This window comes from Telopea speciosissima, chromosome 10 (assembly GCF_018873765.1).
Source record: "Telopea speciosissima isolate NSW1024214 ecotype Mountain lineage chromosome 10, Tspe_v1, whole genome shotgun sequence".
NCBI lineage: Eukaryota > Viridiplantae > Streptophyta > Magnoliopsida > Proteales > Proteaceae > Telopea > Telopea speciosissima.
In genome coordinates, this window is record NC_057925.1 from 59,261,130 (window position 1) to 59,282,192 (window position 21,063).

General features: G+C 38.0%; 2 protein-coding genes across 7 annotated transcripts in view; one reads left to right on the forward strand and one right to left on the reverse strand.

Annotated features, from left to right (window-relative positions):
• The window catches only part of LOC122641458, a 26,912-nt gene continuing 5,849 nt past the window's right edge, over positions 1–21,063 (reverse strand). Inside the window, exons 3-10 of one of the 6 annotated variants that reach the window (XM_043834696.1) lie at positions 20,928–20,939; positions 2,915–3,754; positions 2,486–2,777; positions 2,043–2,252; positions 1,612–1,785; positions 1,246–1,446; positions 1,033–1,146; positions 1–397 (exon numbers count right to left, since the gene is read on the reverse strand). In XM_043834696.1, coding sequence (XP_043690631.1) covers positions 50–397; positions 1,033–1,146; positions 1,246–1,446; positions 1,612–1,785; positions 2,043–2,252; positions 2,486–2,777; positions 2,915–3,717 — 2,142 coding nt within the window. In that variant the 5' untranslated portion in view covers positions 3,718–3,754; positions 20,928–20,939 and the 3' untranslated portion in view covers positions 1–49. Of the gene's footprint in view, positions 398–1,032; positions 1,147–1,245; positions 1,447–1,611; positions 1,786–2,042; positions 2,253–2,485; positions 2,778–2,914; positions 4,440–20,927; positions 20,940–21,063 lie in introns of those variants that run through there. The other 5 variants (XM_043834692.1, XM_043834694.1, XM_043834691.1 and 2 more) reach the window with 5 other exon arrangements.
• LOC122641459 (WD repeat domain-containing protein 83) overlaps positions 11,128–21,063 on the forward strand; it is an 18,986-nt gene continuing 9,050 nt past the window's right edge. The window contains exons 1-3 of the mRNA XM_043834698.1: positions 11,128–11,146; positions 18,231–18,458; positions 20,179–20,281. Of these exons, the coding sequence (XP_043690633.1) occupies positions 18,250–18,458; positions 20,179–20,281 (312 nt within the window). The 5' untranslated portion in view covers positions 11,128–11,146; positions 18,231–18,249. The remainder of the gene's footprint in view (positions 11,147–18,230; positions 18,459–20,178; positions 20,282–21,063) is intronic.

The window sequence follows — 21,063 nt, forward strand, 5'->3', positions numbered from 1 at the left end:
TCTGTACATAAACAAGAGGTATATATATGTATAAATAACTTTGCATCACTCAAACAGACCAGACCTCCCTAAGGAGTTCATACCTCACCTGCCCTCCACTGTAACTGGTATCCTGTTTGTGATTTCCATTTCCATTCCCATTTCCTATGGTTGGCGATGGTGGCATTTTATCAATGATGGATGTTTGAGGAGAGTCCAATTCATCCAGTTCTTCGTCACTGGTATACCCTTTTCTTTGAACCATCGACACATTCCTTTCCAACTGCAATTTTCCTCCAACATCTCCAACTTTCTCTGTGATATCAACTAGGGAAGGAGGGATGTAAACAACTGGGGCTGCTGTACATGGGAAGCTGCTGACTGACACCCCATTTGATAATCTCCGTTCCACCACACTCTGAGAGTACATCAAAGATAATAATATCATTCACCAATATTATCACAAAATTCTTAAAAATAGAAAAGAAGTTCTTGCAAGTCAGCAAGGTTATGAAAAGTGTGATGACTTTTTTCCATGTTGAAATTGAAACCGGGCTTGTTCCCAATTTATTCTTACCTTTCATCAATATTTTCTCTGCAGTATCATCAATCAGTCATAATTTTTAGAATATTAAATAGAGTACAAAAGTAGTGCTTAAACATAGTATTTCAAAACTAGTCTATACTGATTTCATCTTGTAAAAACTACAAAAAACCAGGTGGGTGAACTTGACCTGGTGAAAGACAAGATGGTGTGAGTCATGATATACCTATTACAGTGGGATATGGGGACATCTAGTGCCGAAATTAGAACTGCAGGATGATCATACCCAACCCTAACAGTTGTTTATTTTGGGGTTCCTCTGACATGTTATCTTCCCTGGTAATCCCGAAGAAATATGCTGCATTGGATGCTTATAATAATTCTATTGGACTTTGGCAAGCAAAAATAAAATGAGGGTATCCTTAGCCAATGTACACTACAGTGTCATATGGTTTAATTGTTAGCTTAGTCTCCACAACGGTCAGAAATTTAAGTTTAGTAAATTGTACCTCAGCATTCAGGAACTCCAGGACAGCCCCTGGTACAGGATCCGGGCAGAACTCATCAGGAGTAAAATTGCATAGGATCCGCTTAATTAAGGGGAGGCTTATGGAGGGGCATACCTGAAAAAATAAAATTGGAAAAAAATCCTAGCATTAGGGTTTTGATGAAAAGACTGAAAGTGGATCTTGCAAATTGTAATATAAAGAGGCAAAATTGACCTCTTTCCTGATGGATCTGTCCATAAGCAGGTCTTTTGGGAGCATCAGAAGATCACTCAATTCATTAAGTAGGCGGAAGGACTTGGGTTCAGCATTCCCACCTCGTCTGTCTTCGTCTTCACCGTTGACCTGTTCTTCCTTCAGGGACTCAGTACTGTCCATACCAAATATATCTGCCAACCATCTAGACCAATTGCCAACCTGCAAGGAGAGTTTTGTCCTCTAGCATTAGCATCAATAAACTTGAAACAGTTATACAACCAGCAGGTGTGTCATCCAGGGAGTGTAAGGGCAAGCATATATCTTCAGGCGTATGTGATTAATGCATGCTAAACAGAAAAATGATTTTGAAAATATGATGCATACAGAATTTTTGAGTTGTGCACCGGATCCAAAGCTGAGGTCGCCAGCTGGAATAGGCAGCACCTTGGGATCAACAATTGGATCTGATACAGGATCAGTTGGAATCTCATGGGCCGACTCACGCAGAATAGCATTAAACATTGCAACATCCAGCCTGGCCACACATTGTTCAATTACCTGACAACAGAAATGTAAAACCGTATTACATTCCAAGACATATGAAGCTATAGTTTAAAGCTTCTCCCTCGTGTAACGAGTTTATTAAGTAGTAGGTTAGAGACTGCTGAAATGATATTCTGCCTTAGTTTTGCAATATCTTTTTCCACCATCATGTCCATCACAAATGAATTGCTCTATCTATTTAGTCAGCAAGAAGATTGGACCCTAAATAAAGTTTAATGGTGATTGGTGAACAGGTATCTAAGATTGCTTACCATTCTTGCCAACACTGGCAAGCAACCGCACTCATGCCTTCCTGATCGGACAGGACACAGTTTTTGTGAGGCATCCTGGAAAGCACTTCTCCAAAGGTTAATAGAAAATCTTCCCTGCTGCTGATCACCTAAAGCTGGTCCCAAGAGTCTTTTAAAGCTTTTGTTGGCATGCACATCCTCAACTGGAGATTGCATGTACGGAGTTAAAGCCTGAAACAGATTATTTATATCAACTCAAGGAAAAAATCCAATCTAACATCAACAACAGTACTAAATATAAGACAATAACTTGTATATAATCCAGGTTTGTAGAGTCTTCAAAATTGTTTGAGTTCATGTTAGAATGATTAGTCAATTGATTGCTTCAATAAGATGTGGACTCTTTCAAGTTATATGCCATATTAACTTATAAACCTTCAAAGAACACTTAAACCACTTCTTACCTGCCACCACACTGACTCAACAATGCGAGAGAAAATCCAGCATTCAACCTTTTCTAGGGCAGCTGTAAACGTGCTTGTTTCCTGCCAGTCATCAACAAGTTGGATGAAATCAAGTTTCTTCACTTGTTTACCTCCAGAGCTCCCCTTCCACTTGAATGACGAAGGTTTGCCTTCACTTCTATAGCTGACACCATTTGACTCGGTGACCCTTGGTCCTGAGTGATGCAGATTGCCAAATGCTTGAGAGATAATCTCTCTAAGGACTATGGTATTTGATAACCAAAAGGTTAATCTTACATAGTAAAGAGGGAAATGGGGAGAAAAGAAAAAGAAAAAACAGAAACACAAAAACATACCCCTGTATTAGTTTATGAGAAAGAACAACTTGCATTAGATTCTATTTGAGAGGTGCAATAGTTTGCTAATTACCTTGGGACATCGTTACCACAAGACTTGGCTATCATTACAAGCCCTGAGACTGTGTTTCTAGCAACACTTGCTTGCTTGACTTGAGTCCAATGCTTACAAGCATGAATATATATTCTTGAAAGACGTCGAGCTGGGGTGTGCACCTTATGGGCTGAGCTCCCATGTTCTGATACAATAGAATAAAGTGAAATCTCAAGAGCAGCAATTTCTCTTAGCTCTTCTTCAAGTTTCTCTATTCGCAGTTCCATTTCTTCAATCCTTTGATTTAAAACTTCTTTTTCTTCATCCAAACCATCTCCTTCTGCATCAACAGATTCATCTTCACTTCCAATGCTCAGAGCACCATGTGGTGCCTCATCCAAAATATCTATCTCCTTCACCTCTTCAATAGGCTTATCATCAACTCCTTCAGATGATTCCGATGAAGACCTAGGATGAACTTTCATATTCTTTGGTTTGTCATCATCAACCGTTTTAGAAATCACTTTAGAAGGCCCTGTTTTGGATTTCACGGATTTCTTTTGAGTATGTGAAGCATTGATTTTTTGTTTATTCAATTCATGCCGATCAGTTCTTGCTCTTGATGCATGGGAATGGATTTCAGAAGATTCCTTTTTCACAAGCTTTTTAGGAACCTTAGGAGTCCTTTCTACCTTGTCATCCTGAATTGTCTGCCCATCCCCTTGAGATGATACAGAATCTTTCACCGTCTCACAATCAGATTCTTTATTGACTTGCTTTGGATTCTTTTCCATATCACTGGAATGTTCTTCTAAATCATCCTTGTTCTCTCTGGCAGCCATTTCAGGGGCTTCTGAATCTACTGCTGCCTCCTCAGACCTGTAGACATCATCCACGTAACGTATAACCATGTCTTCATATACCTCAGTAGACTCTGTGCCTGAGTTTGAATCTCTTACTAAGATGATGGAGCTTGGATTAGAGTCCAAAATTTTAGATTCAAATTCTTTTGCATTAAACTTTTTGGAGGTATTCTCTTGAAGTAGTTTATGTTCTCCCTTATCCCCTCTCCCAGTACGTTTTACATGATTTTTGTTTGGCAAAGCTTTCTTCTTTTCTGTCTCTCTCATACTTTATCTATTTCACCTTTTCCAACTATACAATCAAAAGCACAAGCTATTGAGGAAGAGAAAAATAATAAGAAGTTTCCCTTGGAAAACTCTTCAATTTCTTTTCTACTTGTTTATCAACTATGCACAAGACACTTATTTCACACTCAATTTTTCTGGATGACTGTATCTACGGTTAATGGAAATGCTGTATGAAAGATGAGCTTCCTCTGACCTTCAGCTTTGTAGTCCGGGTTTCTGCAATTCAAGAGCAAAGCCAGTCAGAAAGAGTTGATTCCAGGCAGAGCAGAAGATGCGCAATTGAAAAAGAGGATATGTTAACTGAGAGTGCACATCAAACAGCAGATGTCTGAACAACAAGAATTACCTTCTAAAAACTGAAATTTCAAATGTGAATCAAGCCAAAAATCAGTAAAAAAAAAAACTTAACTTTACCACATAACGCATAAAACTCTGCAGATTGAGACACTGATCAGACTTACAACTTGGAATTAAGGCATTCCAACACTTCCTACCTACTCATTCATAGATTTCTAGTAATATAGTAATACTGAAATTTATCAACTGTTTCTCAACTCATGGTTTAAGTGAAAGGCCAATAAAAAATTCCTCAAAGTTGTAGCCACATACTTAAGTAAACACTTCCACCATTTGCCATATTTTTTTCACATAGTAAATTATGAGCTTACTTCTGAAATTAACTCAGACAATGTCACAAGTAGGAATACCATTATGCTGTGAAATATAACCTAAATGCTTCGAGAGAGATTACTTTTTATTGCTTTTATTAAGTAAAAATTATTGACAGATAATAATATGAAAACTGAAGTACTGAAGTATGTTAACCATGAAAAGAAGAAAAACTTAGGCAAGTATAAATGAACATGAATTAATAACTTCAGTAGTATGTTAACCATGAAAAGAAGAAAAACTTAGGCAAGTATAAATGAACATGAATTAATATATATATATTAATATATATATATATATATATATATATATATAAAGAGAGAGAGAGAGAGAGAGAGAGAGAGAGAAAGAAAGGATGCATGAGATAGCATTCTCATCAAGCTCTCTTCATCTCTCAGGGATAAGACGGCTAGGCATGGGAGGTTTCGGTGGCATCAGATGCGAAATCCACACTAACAACCAATTCTACAGATGCCATAATTGCATAGGTTAGGTCTGTGAGTTGACACCACAGATAGGGACTGAAATCCATCTTCAAGCAACCCAGTCAAGTAAACACTAACCAACACAGCATCAAGGCTAGTATTGTATAAACCTAAATGGACTGAAGCAAAGAAGGATAATGCAAGTCATGACGGAAACCTCTGGGATATCAGATCCACCAAGGATGTATGGACTATCAACTAAAACACCAACTATCATGAAACAGTACATTTGCTATATAACCCATCCAACAAGGGGAAATTGAACTCCCACATCCACCTTTTTTTTTTTCTTCTGATAGTTAGGCCCCAAGGAGAGTTGAACTCATGACCTAATAATTGAGAGGTGTTGGTCTTTTGCAAACTTAGCTACCCCCTTGGAGTTTTTTTCATTTTTCTTTATTTTGGGAGGGGGTGGGGAGATGAAAGTAGAAGGCCCAGAGGAATTTTCTTAATCAGTCTATGTTTCCCATAGGGGATATCCCAGATTAGAATCAGAAATGATTCAATTAATAAAACCAACGACCCCTGCATGTTTGTCTTAGACAGAGTATACTGTTCATGGACCTTAAATAGACCATGGAAATTAAAAAAAAAATGGTTCAAATAATGAAACCAATGAACCTCCATGTTTGTTGTAGACACAGGAAAGCTGGTCATGGCCCTTAAATTAAACAGAGAACATTAAATAATCTTGTAATTCTGGAAATTCTGTCCAGGGGTAAGAAATCAACAGTCAATTGAGTCATTCTAAATCCAGATTGCCCAAATTTTAGGTCTCATTATGACAAGACTAAGCACACATATTTTATGTATCATTATGAGAAGATTAAGAACCAGATATGATTCTCTAACTCATTACCAACTCTGTACAAACTGTAGAAAGTCAAAATAGCAAAAAATGAGGACAAGTTTGGATTTTTAGCTAAGGGGCTTGATATGAACATCAAAGGGCAGTAAAGACTACAAACCAACCACTGTTGCTACCAAAATTTTGCAGAGTTGAGCCACAAACTATGGTTGGGAATAGAATCAGGATATGAATAATACATCAAATTTGGGAAGTATCCTGTCTAAATTGGAATTCCCAAAATCCTAAAGAAGTCAAAGAAATAAAATCGCAACCTCACCTGAAGAATTTCATCAGATTTGCTCCCTTCACACCTTTCTAAAGTCTTCTTCCATACGAAAGGAAACAAAACCGGATCTACTAAAAATTCGTCAGTTCCAACTAACAACGACCAAAGCATGAACAGAACTAACTATTAAACTTAAACCAGATATCAGGACTAAAGGAATCTGTAATTGTCATCTGAAGGGAGAAAGCTAAAATTCAGTTTCACCAAACGCAATTTCAGAGAGCTGCAATTACTATTAGACATGATGATCCAACATATGGAAAACGACACCAGGACTTCAAATTCCTCAGAAACGTATGATGGAGCGTTATGGAAAACGATACCCAGGACTTCAAATTTCTCAGAAACGCATGATGGAGCATTGTTCGGATACTAAAACAAGCGACTTTAATCTTCCTCCTCTGGAATCTAACAAACCGGAGCTTTAGCCCATTCAATAATACAAAACATAGCAAGGGCAGTTCAAAGATCACAATGCCACATTAGTAAAACCACATAAGCACAGTGAAACACGAAATTATATAGAAAAGACATGAAAAAGCTTTACAGAGAGTCAGATCAGAATAGTTTCAGTACGAATCAAGAAAGACGAAGACGACAAAAGATTACTGAGCAACGACGTTGATATCATGTAAAAGAAAGGCCAAGTACAGAACTCACCAGAACCACTTTTATAGTTTACTTGGTCTCCGAGGCTTAAGAAAATTCAAATGCAAGCCTCGTTTCATGCAATTTGTATCTGCTGAAGTGAGAAATTGCAGTAGAAAAATCACGGGGATTGGCAGAGTTCTTATACTACGATTGACGAGATTGAATTTGAAATATTGTTTCTCCTTCACGAGAAGAATATCGGATTGGTTGGTTCGAGGCTTCGAGCTTCGAATCGACTCTGACTCTGTCTCTGTCGTCTTCTTCTCTCTGCGTCTACGTCCTGCAAGCTGTCTGAGAGCTACACAGAATTGGGCAGTTCAGTACGAAACAGGAACGATTCCCCTTTTTCAAAGAACGGACGTTCTCAGGTGACCGGGAAGGGTTGTCGGTGGCCGAAACTGACCGGGAATTTCCAGTAAGTTACCCCACCGGAAGTTTAAAACCGTCAGATTGGAATCTCCAATGTATGGTCAAAGTGGGACCTACTCAATTCGGGCAATCAATATAAAGTACAGTAATAGTTAATAAAAGCACTAAATAACGGCTTTTTGGGATAACTTCCAGAGGAGCCCTTTTCAATTCCCATGCACGTGATTTTATTGGTTGAGCTTATGTTGGTCACGTGACTATATTTGTGACCGTATGATTGCCATCCAAAAGGAGAGATATGATTTATCTTCAAATGAAGATAAATCTTTGGATACACGTGTCCCACTCATGCTTGGGTGATCAAAAAAGTGGGGTCCTCAATTTAAGTTCGGATTAAAGATCGAATGAGGGGTATTAGTGTAATTGTGCATCCACTCATCGGGCACCTTCGCAGTCACTACCTGGCACCGACAGGTGACGCCTTTTTGTGAGTGGGGTATGGTAGAGTCGTCACAACCGGGAAGTTTTTTGTATCCAAATTACCAAATTAGACCTGAACTTCAACGGGAATTCCCGATTTCCTTCAAATACGCTGTAGGATTGGAATCGTTCTTTGGTGGGTGGGGCCCAAACAGTAGGCCGATGAGGAAACATCAGAATCAAAATCATTAAATTGCTTGATTACGAAAGGGGTCCTACCTGAAATCCGAAATAATGGCTCCATCCTCCATTATTCTTTACTGGGAATAACAATTTTAATGAGTTAATTATTTCTCACCACTTAAATCCTTCCCCTGTGAGGTACTGTCTCGTTGCCACGTCAGCAATTGGGAGAAGCCATTATTAACGTTGCAGCTTTGTCTTCTCTTCCCAATCACCTATTAGTGCATATCGTCACTCGTCAGGCTTTGTATTTTTGTCTTTTAATTTTCCTAAAATAATACATTAGAAGTTGGCGCCAGCTTTGAGTGGGCCATATCAATGGGCCTGAAGCCTGATGGGTTTAGTCTAGGTTAGAGTTTGACCGGGAGTTGATTGTTCTCTTCCCATTTAGGTTGGAAGAAAGAGAAGTGAAGTATGGCGAATAGGGGCAAGGTCATAAAATACAGAATCGGTATTATATCTGTTAGGTATTTAACTGATACATCAAAAGCTTTTTAATCTATCTCATACTAAATTCGCCTAAATTAACAGTCACACACTAGATCGAATTCCATCAGGCATATTAAAACTTAAAAGTATTGGTCATTATCGACATCAGTATTGGTTTAGTTTGACTTGGATTGTATTGTTAATGATATTGATAGGTCTTCGATTATACTAATACGTGTCAATCAATACGCTATTGATACCTAAAACCTTGACAGAGAGGCCATCCTTACAAAGGTCCACTCTACTACATTTTTCTTTTTCTTTGTTTAAGTAGTGATGGCTGACCTGAGGAAGAGCTAGGGGATTCATCCGGTCCTATCAAATGATGGGAAAAGGAACCTATTTATAATAATACATAAAAGAGATAACATTGTTAAAATAGCTTAGATATTAAACCTACTCACATTTCTACCAAACAAAAAAAAAACCTACTCACATTAGATATGGAAACATTCCACCACATATACAATGAAGCGACAATGACAGCGTTTGATGGGCCAAAAGCGTGTAACCGCTCTATATAATAGTACTTAGTTACTATCTTTGATAAGCTGAATGATTAGGAAATTTATCCTCTCAAATGTGGTGCAACATACTTAAGAATCCAGCATTAGGTATTTTATACCCACTCCTATACCTCGGCCCAGCCCAGCCCGACTCAGTCTCTATGAAAAAGCACCCTAGATTCCCCCCGACACATTAGAGAATGGAGAGCCTCTCCTTTATAAGGGGGTAAACCCGCCTTTCCAAATCCAACTCCAGCCCAATGTGAAAAATAAGCCCAAGTCCAACCCAATGTATAAAATATAGATATTTTATATCAACTCCCACGCCTCATCTCATGAAAAAGCACCCCAAACCCCGACACATGAGAGAAGGGAGAGCCTCTCCACTAAAAGGGCTTGCACCCTTATAGAGATGAAAAAACGAAAAGGGGTTGAGTTTCCTCTCACCACATTGAAAGAGAACGTCTGGATGATACTACGGAATGATGTTTTCGAGGATCGTTATTCATTGCTATAATTGTAGTGTTGCTGTACTCATCGTGCGGCGTTGCAGGTGCCATGTGTGTCATGTGGGGTCTGCTGTGCACACATGGCACCTGCAATACCGCACGATGAGTACAACAGCGCTGTAGTTACAGCAGCGGATAAAAATCCTGTTTTCGACTTCTTACAATAGGGGCAAGATTTAGAAACTCACTTGCTAGATGAGTTCTCTTGAGTTCATATCAATTGTGTCAAGGCAACCACTCTTGGGTTCTACCATTGCATAATAGTCATTTATGTCATAGTCCAAGAGTCCAATTATAGGGTCACATAATTGTAAATGAAGAATTTTTCTAGAATCCAATTATAAGATCACATCATAGTAGATGAAGAAATTTCCTCCCTCTTGGATGATGAAAAAACTTTCTCCAATAAAAAAACAAAGAAGAAAAATGTTGACAACTATAGATTATTGAGAGATGTTGCAAATGAAAGGAAGTTCCTCCTCTTGTGGTCCAAGGTAGGCCTCCCACCTCCGCTTGGAATCAGTCCCTGGGTCAATAGGTTTTGTTTTGGAGGAACAAGAAAAAATAAAAACCTGTAATCTTGGGTTGCAATGTTTCCTACTTCCTTCACTATCCTATGCATGTACAATAAGGCGTCCACCTATGGATTCGTTCAAACTTTTTGAGTCTAATTGTACCCCTTCATTTCAAGTTGTTGACTTTGATTTCCTTATATAAGACTCTCTATAGTATGATTCTATTTCTAGTTCTATTCTAATATTTGTGATAAATTCTTTTGAGAACAATTTATGGGTCAGCTAAGGCCCTGGTGGACCCATACTCTCTTTCTTCATTAAACACCCCTCTACTAGACGTTTCGATCATCCACCCCCCCATTGGTGGAAACTACACTTTGACATCATAGTGACCTCTCTCCAGTTATTTAAGTACCTAGAATGCAAACTTCATTTTGCTCTTTTGGTGGAGGTTAGTAGGTCTGAAGCATCTTTCCTTCTTAAACAAATAATGGATGGTAAAATATAGGACATCAAAAACCAAATACATGAGTGTATGCTACAAGAGCTCCATGTCTATTAATTAAGTGAATGTAGAATTATAAAGATTTGAATGTATGTATCATTAAGCAATGAATCTGAAATAAATGATTGATAATAATTTATTTTTTAACCTCTTCATGTTAATGTATCTAAGGGAAAAGTTTAGGATTAGAAATTACAAAGAATCTGATGGAAACATGATTTTTTTTTTTTTTTTGGTGAATAAAAATGCATTAGAAATAGGAAACAACAGTTCAACAATATTTTCATTAAAGATACCTTGCATATGACATAAATGACTATTGTGCGATGGTAGAGCCCAAGGATCGGTTGCCCCGACACAAATCATTTCAGCTCGAGAAGGAGTTCTTATTTTGAGAAGGGGCTCAGAATTCCCTCTCGATATTGATATGAACTCAAAGGAACTCATCCACCTCAAAAATCAGCTTGTAAGGTGAGAGAACCCAAGAACATGTCAACCCCCACCATGTCCCTTTATGGAACTAGTGTCTTATATATGGGAACGTAAATTTTGCACCCACAATAGGCCCTTATGCAAAGAAATGAATGATTTTTCACTGAATGCCGACGATCCAACTCGCCCATATTGGTCCTTCCACTTGTCTTTGTTTGCAAACTATTTGGTAGTTGAAGACTCCATTATTGATATTCTCTCTCTATTAGTTTTTCTTAAAAACGACAAAGTTCTCTTGTTTTGAAACTGGGTAGAGGAATGCATCGTCTAAATTTTTTTTCGGCTTGTAAATCCCCACAAATGAGGCAAATATCATATCAACTATATTCCTGCGCTGAAGATTTGCAAAGACCCCAACAACGTTGATGCAAGCTTTTCAGAGGAAGGTTTGGACCTTTGGGGGTATATTAGAGGACCAAATAATCTTCCATACAACCTTTTGTATGGCAACAATCCTTAGAGTTAGAGGAGGAGGAAGCTAGAAAGCCTCAGGCTCCTAGACGATAAACAATCATAGAGAAAATCCCTTTTGTGTGTGGGTCCCAACAAAGCATATCCCAACAATCCTCTTAGGTAAGAGGGATCTTGTTGGAATTTTTCAAAATATTGATGTGGACTTTTAGTCCCACATCGGTTATGAAAGGAAAGCTCATTGGGTTTATATGTGTTAGTAGTAAGTAGTTATTATTATCACATGTAATGCTAGAAGAGATTGTACTGTGCACTTGCGAGTGAGGACGGTACCCGTCCGAGCGCGTACGCGTGCGCGTGCGCGTGCATGAGGCGCAATGTGGCGCTTTGATGGCTCACTTTGCACTTTGCACGTGCGCATCATCGCAGTATGTCGCCTTAATCTTTTCGGGATCGACGGTGTTTGATCAAAGGGTGCTTAGGATCGATCCGACCGTTGGATCGGTGGCTGATCAAAGAGGGAGTGCAACCCTTGGTTTAACATTGACCCCAGGAGTTGCAGCCCATACGAACAGCCAAGGGAGCCCAGCCCAATAGTCATGACCTATCAGGTCAAGCCATATGAGCTAATGGGTGTGACCCATCTGAATAGGCCTTGTGGGCCTATAAATGGGCCACGAATTCTCTCAGTCCAGATATTAAAAAAATCTCTGATAGCTTCACAGTGTTACTGGCTCTGCAACCAGTAACAGTCCGCCTGATTTATCTTGGGAGGCAGGTTTGCTGCAACCCTTTGCAGGATTATAAGGGTGCAAATACTGTCTTAAGGATAGAACGATTTCGTTCGACTCAGGCCTTCTTTCTGTCCTCTCCTTTTTGTTCAGATTTCTAACAATCTTAAGACAGTATTTGTTCAATGGAGGAGACTGCAATCATGAAGATACCTGGGAACGAGATAAGCAAACTTGAGAAGTTTGATGGGTCATTTTTCAAACGTTGGAAAGGGAAGATGTATTTCTTCCTCACTGCTTTGAAACTTGCTCATGTCCTGAACGAAGAGAAGTCAGTAGCACCGACACCGACAGACACCACTGCAGAAGCTTCAAGTGGAGAGACACCGGTGCAGAAACAGCAGCGCCAAAAGTGGGAGCAAGATGACTTCATGTGCAAGGGCTACATCCTCAATGGGTTATCAAACACACTTTATGATGTGTATGAGCCCAAATTTGCAGACAGCACGTCGAGAGAACTATGGGAGGATCTCGATAAAAAGTACAAAATTGAGGATGCTGGCAATAAGAAGTTTCTTATAAGTAAGTTGTTTGATTACAGGATGGTAGGAGATAAGTCTATTATTTCACAAACCTATGAGTTGCAAGGTCTCATGAATCAAATCATCTCTGAGGGCAATTCTCTTGACGAATCTTTCCAAGTGTCATCTATTATTTCAAAGTTACCTTTTGCTTGGAAAAATTGTCGGAAAGAGTTGAAACAGAAGAAGGATGCAATGACTATGCAAGAGTTGATTAAGTATATCCAAGTTGAAGAGAATTCTCGCAAACTGGATAAACTTGAATTGGAGGAAAAATCTCCAAAGGCTCATGTCATAGAAAATGCATCTTCTAAGGGCAAGAAGAGAAAGTATGATGGGAAAGGCACTGTTTCTGAGAAGAAAAAGGGTACATTTATTAACCCCAAAGCGGTTTGCTGGAAATGCAGAAAAGCCGGTCATTTCAATAAACAGTGCAGAGTTTATATCAAGGAGAAGCAACAAAAGGACCAAGCCAACATGGTTGACAATGATGACTGGGCTGCTATGATATCTGAGGTATATGTAGTGGGTGATGATGAGGAATGGTGGATCGATTCTGGTGCAACCAAACATGTTGCCAAGAACAAAAATTTGTTCAAAGTTTATGAACCTATAGCAGATGGACAAGATCTTTTTATGGGAAATTCTTCAACTGCTAAGGTCATAGGTAAAGACATAGTGGTTCTGAATCTCACATCCGGAAAAAAGCTTACTTTGAATGATGTACTTCATGTTCCTGATATTAGGAAGAACTTAATGTCTGTAAGCTTGCTTGACAAACATGGATTTAAAATCATGTTTGAGTCAGGGAACATCATAGTGTCCAAAGGGGGAGTTTATGTTGGGAAAGGATATGCATCGAACGGGATGTATAAATTTAATATGATTAATGAAAACTCATCTTCTGCTTACATTGTTTCTACTTTTGATACATGGCATTCTAGACTTGGGCATGTTAATTATAAGTGCATGAGAAATATGGTTAAATTAGGTTTATTACCAGAAAGTATATCTTTTAGTCATGACAAATGTTCTGTATGCATCAAGTCTAAAATTGTTAGAAAATCTTTTAAGAAAGTAGAAAGGAATACACAACTCTTAGAATTAGTACATTCTGATTTGTGTGAGTTAGAAGGTATTCTAACTAAAGGTGGTAAAAGATATTTCATCATATTTATAGATGACTGTTCAAAATACACATATGTATATCTGTTAAGGACTAAAGATGAGGCTTTGGAGAAATTCAAAATCTACAAAGCCGAAGTGGAAAACCAATTGGATCGTAAGATTAAAATCTTACAAACTGATAGGGGAAGAGAATACTTCTCCACTGATGATTTTTGTGAAGTTTATGAAATTATCCATCAAACAACGGCACCCTATAATCCTCAACAGAATGGAGTAGCAGAAAGGAAAAATAGGACTCTAACAGAAATGGTGAATACACTTTTACTTACTTCTGACTTACCAAAGAATTTATGGGGGGAAGCATTAATGACTGCTTGTCATATACTTAACCGTATACCCTATAAAAAGACTAATATCACTCCCTATGAATATTGGATGAAGAGAAAACCTTCTCTTGGATATTTCAAAGTATGGGGATGTAGAGCATTGGTAAGATTAACTGATCCTAAAAGACCTAAATTAGGTGAAAAGGCAATTGAATGTATTTTCATTGGCTATGCCCAACATAGCAAGGCCTATAGATTTCTAACGATGGAATCTACAGAGACCGTTAGCCAAAATATAATTTTAGAATCTAGAGATGCTGAGTTCTTTGAGGATTCATTCTCTAGGAAACGAAAGAATGAAAATACAAACAAGGGAGATCAAGATATTATTCAATCAAATTCTGAGAATAATGAGAGTGTTGAACTTAGAAGAAGTAAAAGAGTTAGAGTGAAAAAATCCTTTGGTCCAGATCTCTACCAATTCTTGGTAGAAGGAAACAGAAATGAAGTTACATATTCTTGTGTGTATAATGTTGAACATGATCCATTGACTTTTCGAGAAGCCATGAATTCTCAAGATTCTGTTTTTTGACAAGAAGCTATAAATGATGAAATGGATTCTCTCATGGGTAATAAAACATGAGTTTTAACAGATTTACCTCATGGATTTAAATCTATTGGTTGTAAGTGGATTTTTAAGCGAAAGCTTAAAGCTGATGGAACCATTGATAAGTTTAAAGCTAGGCTTGTAGCAAAGGGCTTTAAGCAAAAAGAAGGCATTGATTATTTCGATACATATGCTCCTGTTGTTAGAATTAGTACAATTAGATTGTTAATTGCTTTAGCATCGATTAATAAACTTGTTATACACCAAATGGATGTTAAAACTGCTTTTCTAAATGGAGATTTAGAAGAAAAAGTTTACATGGAACAACCTGAAGGGTTTGTTTTGAAAGGCCAGGAAAATAAGGTTTGTAAACTAGTCAAATCTTTATATGGTCTAAAACAAGCTCCTAAGCAATGGCATGATAAATTTGACCAAAAGGTTGTAGCAAATGGATTTAGAATAAATGAATCTGATAAATGTGTTTATTCTAAATTCAAGAATGGACATGGTGTTATAATATGTTTATATGTTGATGATATGCTAATCTTTGGTACTAATACAAGCACTATTTTGGAGACAAAGGCTTTCCTATCTTCGTGTTTTGATATGAAACATATGGGTGAAGCAAATATAATTTTGGGAATCAAAATTATTAGATCCTCTGATTGTATTTCTTTAACACAGTCTCATTACATAAAAAAAATATTAAAGAAATTCAATCATGAGGATCTGTAAACCAGTTGCTACCCCATATGATCATTCTATTAGATTAATTTCTAATGAAGGAAATTGTATATCTCAATTGAAATACGCTAGTATCATTGGCAGCTTAATGTATGCCATGCAGTGCACTCGTCCTGATATAGCTTTTGCAGTTGGTGTTTTGAGTAGGTTTACTCATAACCCTGGACAAATTCATTGGAATGCAGTTTCTAGAGTACTTAAGTACTTAAAGGGCACAATGAATTATGCATTAAGTTATAAGGATTTTCCCGTAGTACTAGAAGGATACACAGATACTAATTGGATCACAGGATCCGATGAATCAAAGTCCACAAGTGGTTGGATATTTACTTTGGGTGGAGGATCAATTTCTTGGGGATTCAAGAAACAGACTGTAGTTTCACACTCCACTATGGAGTCTGAATTTATCGCTTTAGCAATGGCAGTAAAGGAAGCAGAATAGCTTAGGGACCTCTTAACTGAGATTCCTCTGTGGCCTAAGCCAATACCTGCTATATCAATATCTTGTGATAATGAAGCAACATTATCAAGGGCTTATAATAAAGTCTACAATGAAAAGTCAAGGCATATCAGTTTAAGATATAGCTATGTAAGAGAACAACTCATCAAAGGAGTTGTGACTATTAGTTATGTAAAGTCAAAGGAAAATTTGGCTGATCCCTTTACAAAAGGCCTGGGTAGGGATGTGGTATGGAAGACTTCCAGGGAGATGGGTTTAAAGCTTTTAAATGAGAGGTAACCTGCAAGTGGAAACCAACTAGACACTAGACCAACATCTAGTCAACTAGTTCAATGGAAAAACACTTGTAGTAATAACCGGTAATGCACTCAACTAGTAGAGATAAGATCTCTTGACATCTCAAGGTAGTGCATGTTTGTATGGAGAAACCGACAGAGGGTAGGATCAGTCCTTCAATGAGTCTATGCCTTATAGGAAATGCAAGTCATACAATTGCATTTTATTAGATTCACCTATATAAGTGCAGGAAGTGGGGCCGCTTATGCGAGATTCAAAGCTTGTCTCTAAGGCACTTATGAAAACCTAAGATGAAAGCACAAGGCCATAAATGTGCGGGTGTTATTGAAACTATGTTCAAGTAAGTCATATGTCTAGTATATTAGATTTGTCGCTATAAAATTCTAAGTTCAAGGCTACGGCTACTTCGTTTTTGACAAATATTAATGTATTTTGACAACATAAAGGTTCAAGTCGAAAGACACCTTTATGTAAATATGATTTAGAAGTACAGAGAGTTTATTGACTGAGGCTCAATTATTTTAAAAATTGGGGGAAATTGTTAGAATTTTTCAAAATATTGATGTGGACTTTTAGTCCCACATCGGCTATGAAAGGAAAGCTCATTGGGTTTATATGTGTTAGTAGTAAGTAGTTATTATTATCACATGTAATGCTAGAAGAGATTGTACGGTGCACTTGCGAGCGATGACGGTACCCATCCGAGCGCGTACGCGTGCGCGTGCGCGTGCATGAGGCGCAATGTGGCGCTTTGATGGCTCACTTTGCACTTCACACATGCGCATCGTCGCAGTATGTGGCCTTAATCTTTTCGGGATCGACAGTGTCTGATCAAAGGGTGCTCAGGATCGATCCGACCGTTGGATCGGTGGCTGATCAAAGAGGGAGTGCAACCCTTGGTTTAACATTGACCCCAAGAGTTGCAGCCCACACGAACAGCCAAGGGAGCCCAGCCCAATAGTCATGACCTGTCAGGTCAAGTCATATGAGCCAATGGGTGTGACCCATCCGAACAGGCCTTGTGGGCCTATAAATAGGCCACGAATTCTCTCATCCCGATATTAAAAAATCTCGATAGCTTCACAGTGTTATTCTCTCGCAACCGAAGATGATCGCTGATTTATCTTGGGAGGTAGGTTTGCTGCAACCCTTTGCAGGATTAGGAGGGTGCAAATCTTGTCTTAAGGACAGAACGATTTCGTTCGACTCAGGCCTTCTTTCTGTCCTCTCCTTTTTGTTCAGATTTCTAACAGATCTTCAACACCACATCCACCTCTTATACAGAGAACTGGGCTCTCAGCTTAGACATATCCCAGGGATTATCTAGAGCTATTAATTCAGCAACCCAAATAAAAAGACAATGGGGAGGTTGGAGGGAGAGATGAATCCAAAAATCACTCAAAATATTAACACTCCTCCCATTACCCACAATCCAAATCAATCCCTTAATTAGAAGCCCTCTCTGCTTTATAAGATACTTTGTTATGTCCAAGATGGACAAGACCCCGACAATGCTTGGAGAAATTTTCCATCATGAAAATAAATGCTGCTCAAAATTTGTCACTCGAACTTTGGCAATATGGTCAAATTATGGTTGCGAAGATCTCGAATCTCAAGCCTACCATCCAACTTTGATAAACAAAAGCAATCCCTTTCATTCTTCTTTTGCCCCCACAAGTATTTGGGAAAAACTCATTTGAAATTATTTCAGTATAGAATTCTAAACCCCCCCACCCCCCAAAAAAAATAAAAAAAATCACTATAGACTCGGCGATCCTCTCGGCCGGTTCGTCTGCCCAGTGTGTGAGTTGACTGTTCCGAGTTTTAAAACTACTGGTGGGACAGAGAAAGTTCCAATTGCTCGAAGCCTCGAAACCGTCTGCAATCTGCATAACATATGGTGTCGTCCTTCGTTCCTTTACAGCATTGAGTGAGGAAGAGAGTAAACGATGAGCGCAAGTGAAATTCCAACGAAGGAGGCTAATTTGCTAAAAGGGCACGAAGGAGCCGTCCTCGCCGCTCGGTTTAACGCTGACGGCAATTACTGTCTGAGCTGCGGCAAAGACCGTACCATCCGCCTCTGGAATCCCCACCGTGGCGTTCACATCAAGACCTACAAATCCCATGGCAGAGAAGTCCGAGACGTCCATGTCACCGCGTACGCTCTATCTCTCTCTAAATTGAAAGTTATCTCTTCCATTCGATTTACTAATGTTTTCTTTTTTAGTCTTCTTTCTTCTCTTTCCCGTGAACTTGCTGCATCACTTTATATTATTTGATTCAGTGAACCTGTCAGTTGTTCTGATCATGATGATGTAAAGCTTTGCATCTGGATTAGCGAATTGGTTCTATAACTTGCATGGAACAATTCTCGAATTCCTGCTCAATAGTCAGTATGAATGGAGTATATCTTTACCGCCTAAGACGATATGTAGGGTCACATATTACTCTATTGCTAATCAAAATTTGAGGAAAAAGAGAAATTTCTTGTGTAATATCTTTTGAATCTTAGAACTCAGACCAGATGAGCCAAAATATAGAATATTAAACGAGCTTATGCTGGCAAATTTAAGTTCTTTTGAACTACTAGAAGTATGGATCTTGAATTAAACGAACCAACGAACCAACGAACCAGCTAGCTGTAAGTAAAAATGGGAGCACAAAAAGGAGATTGAAAAGAAACCCAAATTATTGCCTCCTCAAAAAATATTCCCTGTTTGCATATTGGCATATTGCAAATGCTTGAATTAAATGAAAATGCAGTTCTTCTGACTAGTTTTCCAGTAGATATATAATAATGAATAGTTCTGGAAAATATAAAGGTAGCCCTTTAGGTTTTTTGGTGTTTCCCTTTTCTTTCTTATAAAATTCCTTTTCGAAAAAAGTAAGATTTATTGATAAAAGGTAAATATAAAGGTACAACAATATTTATTTAAAAAATAGAAAAAGGAGTACAACACCTAAGTGGAGAAATAAGAAATTGAAGAAAATTCCTTCCCTGAGGTTCAGAGGAAAACACATTCTACCTTCCTGTCATAATATTTTGACCTCTAAAATATTAAATTACTGAGAATGGGTTTGTTGAGTATCATATGTACACATATTAGAAGTCCTTAAAGGAGAAAACTATGACTGTAGTTTTCAAAGACCTTCACTAAAGAGGGTTAGAAGGTAGAAATGTAAATGCTAAAATTATGAGATGTTCATGCTGTTGCAGAATGCTCTATAGATGTCTCAACCCAAAATGATTGGCTTTCTTTTGGCCTGGACATCTTAAATCCATGACTGATAGGACTGCAGTAATAGCAATAGATAATTCTAATGAGTTTTGCAATTGCTAAAAATCTGAGAGTATTGAGAAAGCATGATAGTGATACAAGTTTCCTTATGGGTTCAATTTCATGGAAACAATGATTCCCTGAATGATCTGGCATCATAAACTCTCCAATAACCTTGAACCTCATAAGGAAAAAGTCATTGAATCCTAATTGGCTAGGGAAAGGAAAAAGAGGGGGTCATTGGGGCCCTAATTTCTTTTATCATCATATGGGTGCAAATGGGCCATATAAGTTTTAGTTATAGTTATTGAATAGAGGTTCTCAAGAGCGTAGCTGAAACATAATTTGTAGTTTAATTTAAAGTTTGAACCAAAACAATGCAAATGAAAGGTAAATCCAGATCAGGAATTTTTTTTAATATACATAATGATGAAGTAGTGGGTGATTTGTTTTCTTAATCAGGTTGAATTATCTTCATCATACAAATTACAAAGATGTTAAGAATTTCTGAACTGAAAACTTTCAAACTCTCCATTATGCCTTTTATCCATTTACCTATAATCATATACCAGTGACTAACATGTATTCATCTTCCTATAGGGACAACTCCAAGCTATGTTCTTGTGGTGGTGACAGGCAGGTCTTTTATTGGGATGTATCCACTGGTCGTGTGATTCGAAAATTTCGTGGTCATGACAGTGAGGTATGAGGTTTCTTCAATATTAAGTTCCTTTTTTTTTATTAACTTTTCCATTATTCTTTAAGTTCTATTTTGTTTCATTTTTGTCTTGTAAGTGGCTCTTTTTAAAATATACAAGAATACAACTAGGGGTGTGACACTAGTGGGTTGGATCAGGTTGAGAGCAACCAAATCCCAATTCCAGGAGCTGAACAGTCAACTTTTTACCTCACCTAAACCAACAATTAACACAATATTCAAACACAAATCAAATAATTAACCTCTCAGGTTGGTTGAGCTAAGTAATATCAGGTTTGGAGTAAAAAAATGTTATATAATTCTTCTTGGTGGGATAACAAGAAAAAGATAGAGGCTGAGAGTTGCAGCACAAATACAATATTTGATTGACATCTCCCGGGATTGCTGAACCCATTGCTTTGCAATGGTCAGGGATCCCATAGACTTTGGCTCAAGTTGCACCAAATATTCATGCTTTTTCACATGATTTGTGATAGCCAACAGGCAACCTGAAGCTCCAATCAAAGAGCAAAACACTTTTGCAATTGAAAAGAAATGGAGGAGAAAGGATACAAGAGAGACAAGAAAATATATTTAGGTAATCTTTCCTAGGTTTTATAGCAATCAAGCAAGGGTTCTGTAGCAATTGCACTTAGAAGTTGAACTTGAAAGCAATGCTTCCAATTTGAGAATAACTCTCCAAAGCAATGTTATCGTCCTTTTAACTTGAAGTATAGTGAGTTTGTGTATGCACTTGGACTCATTACTCCAGAGTGACTTTGGCAGGG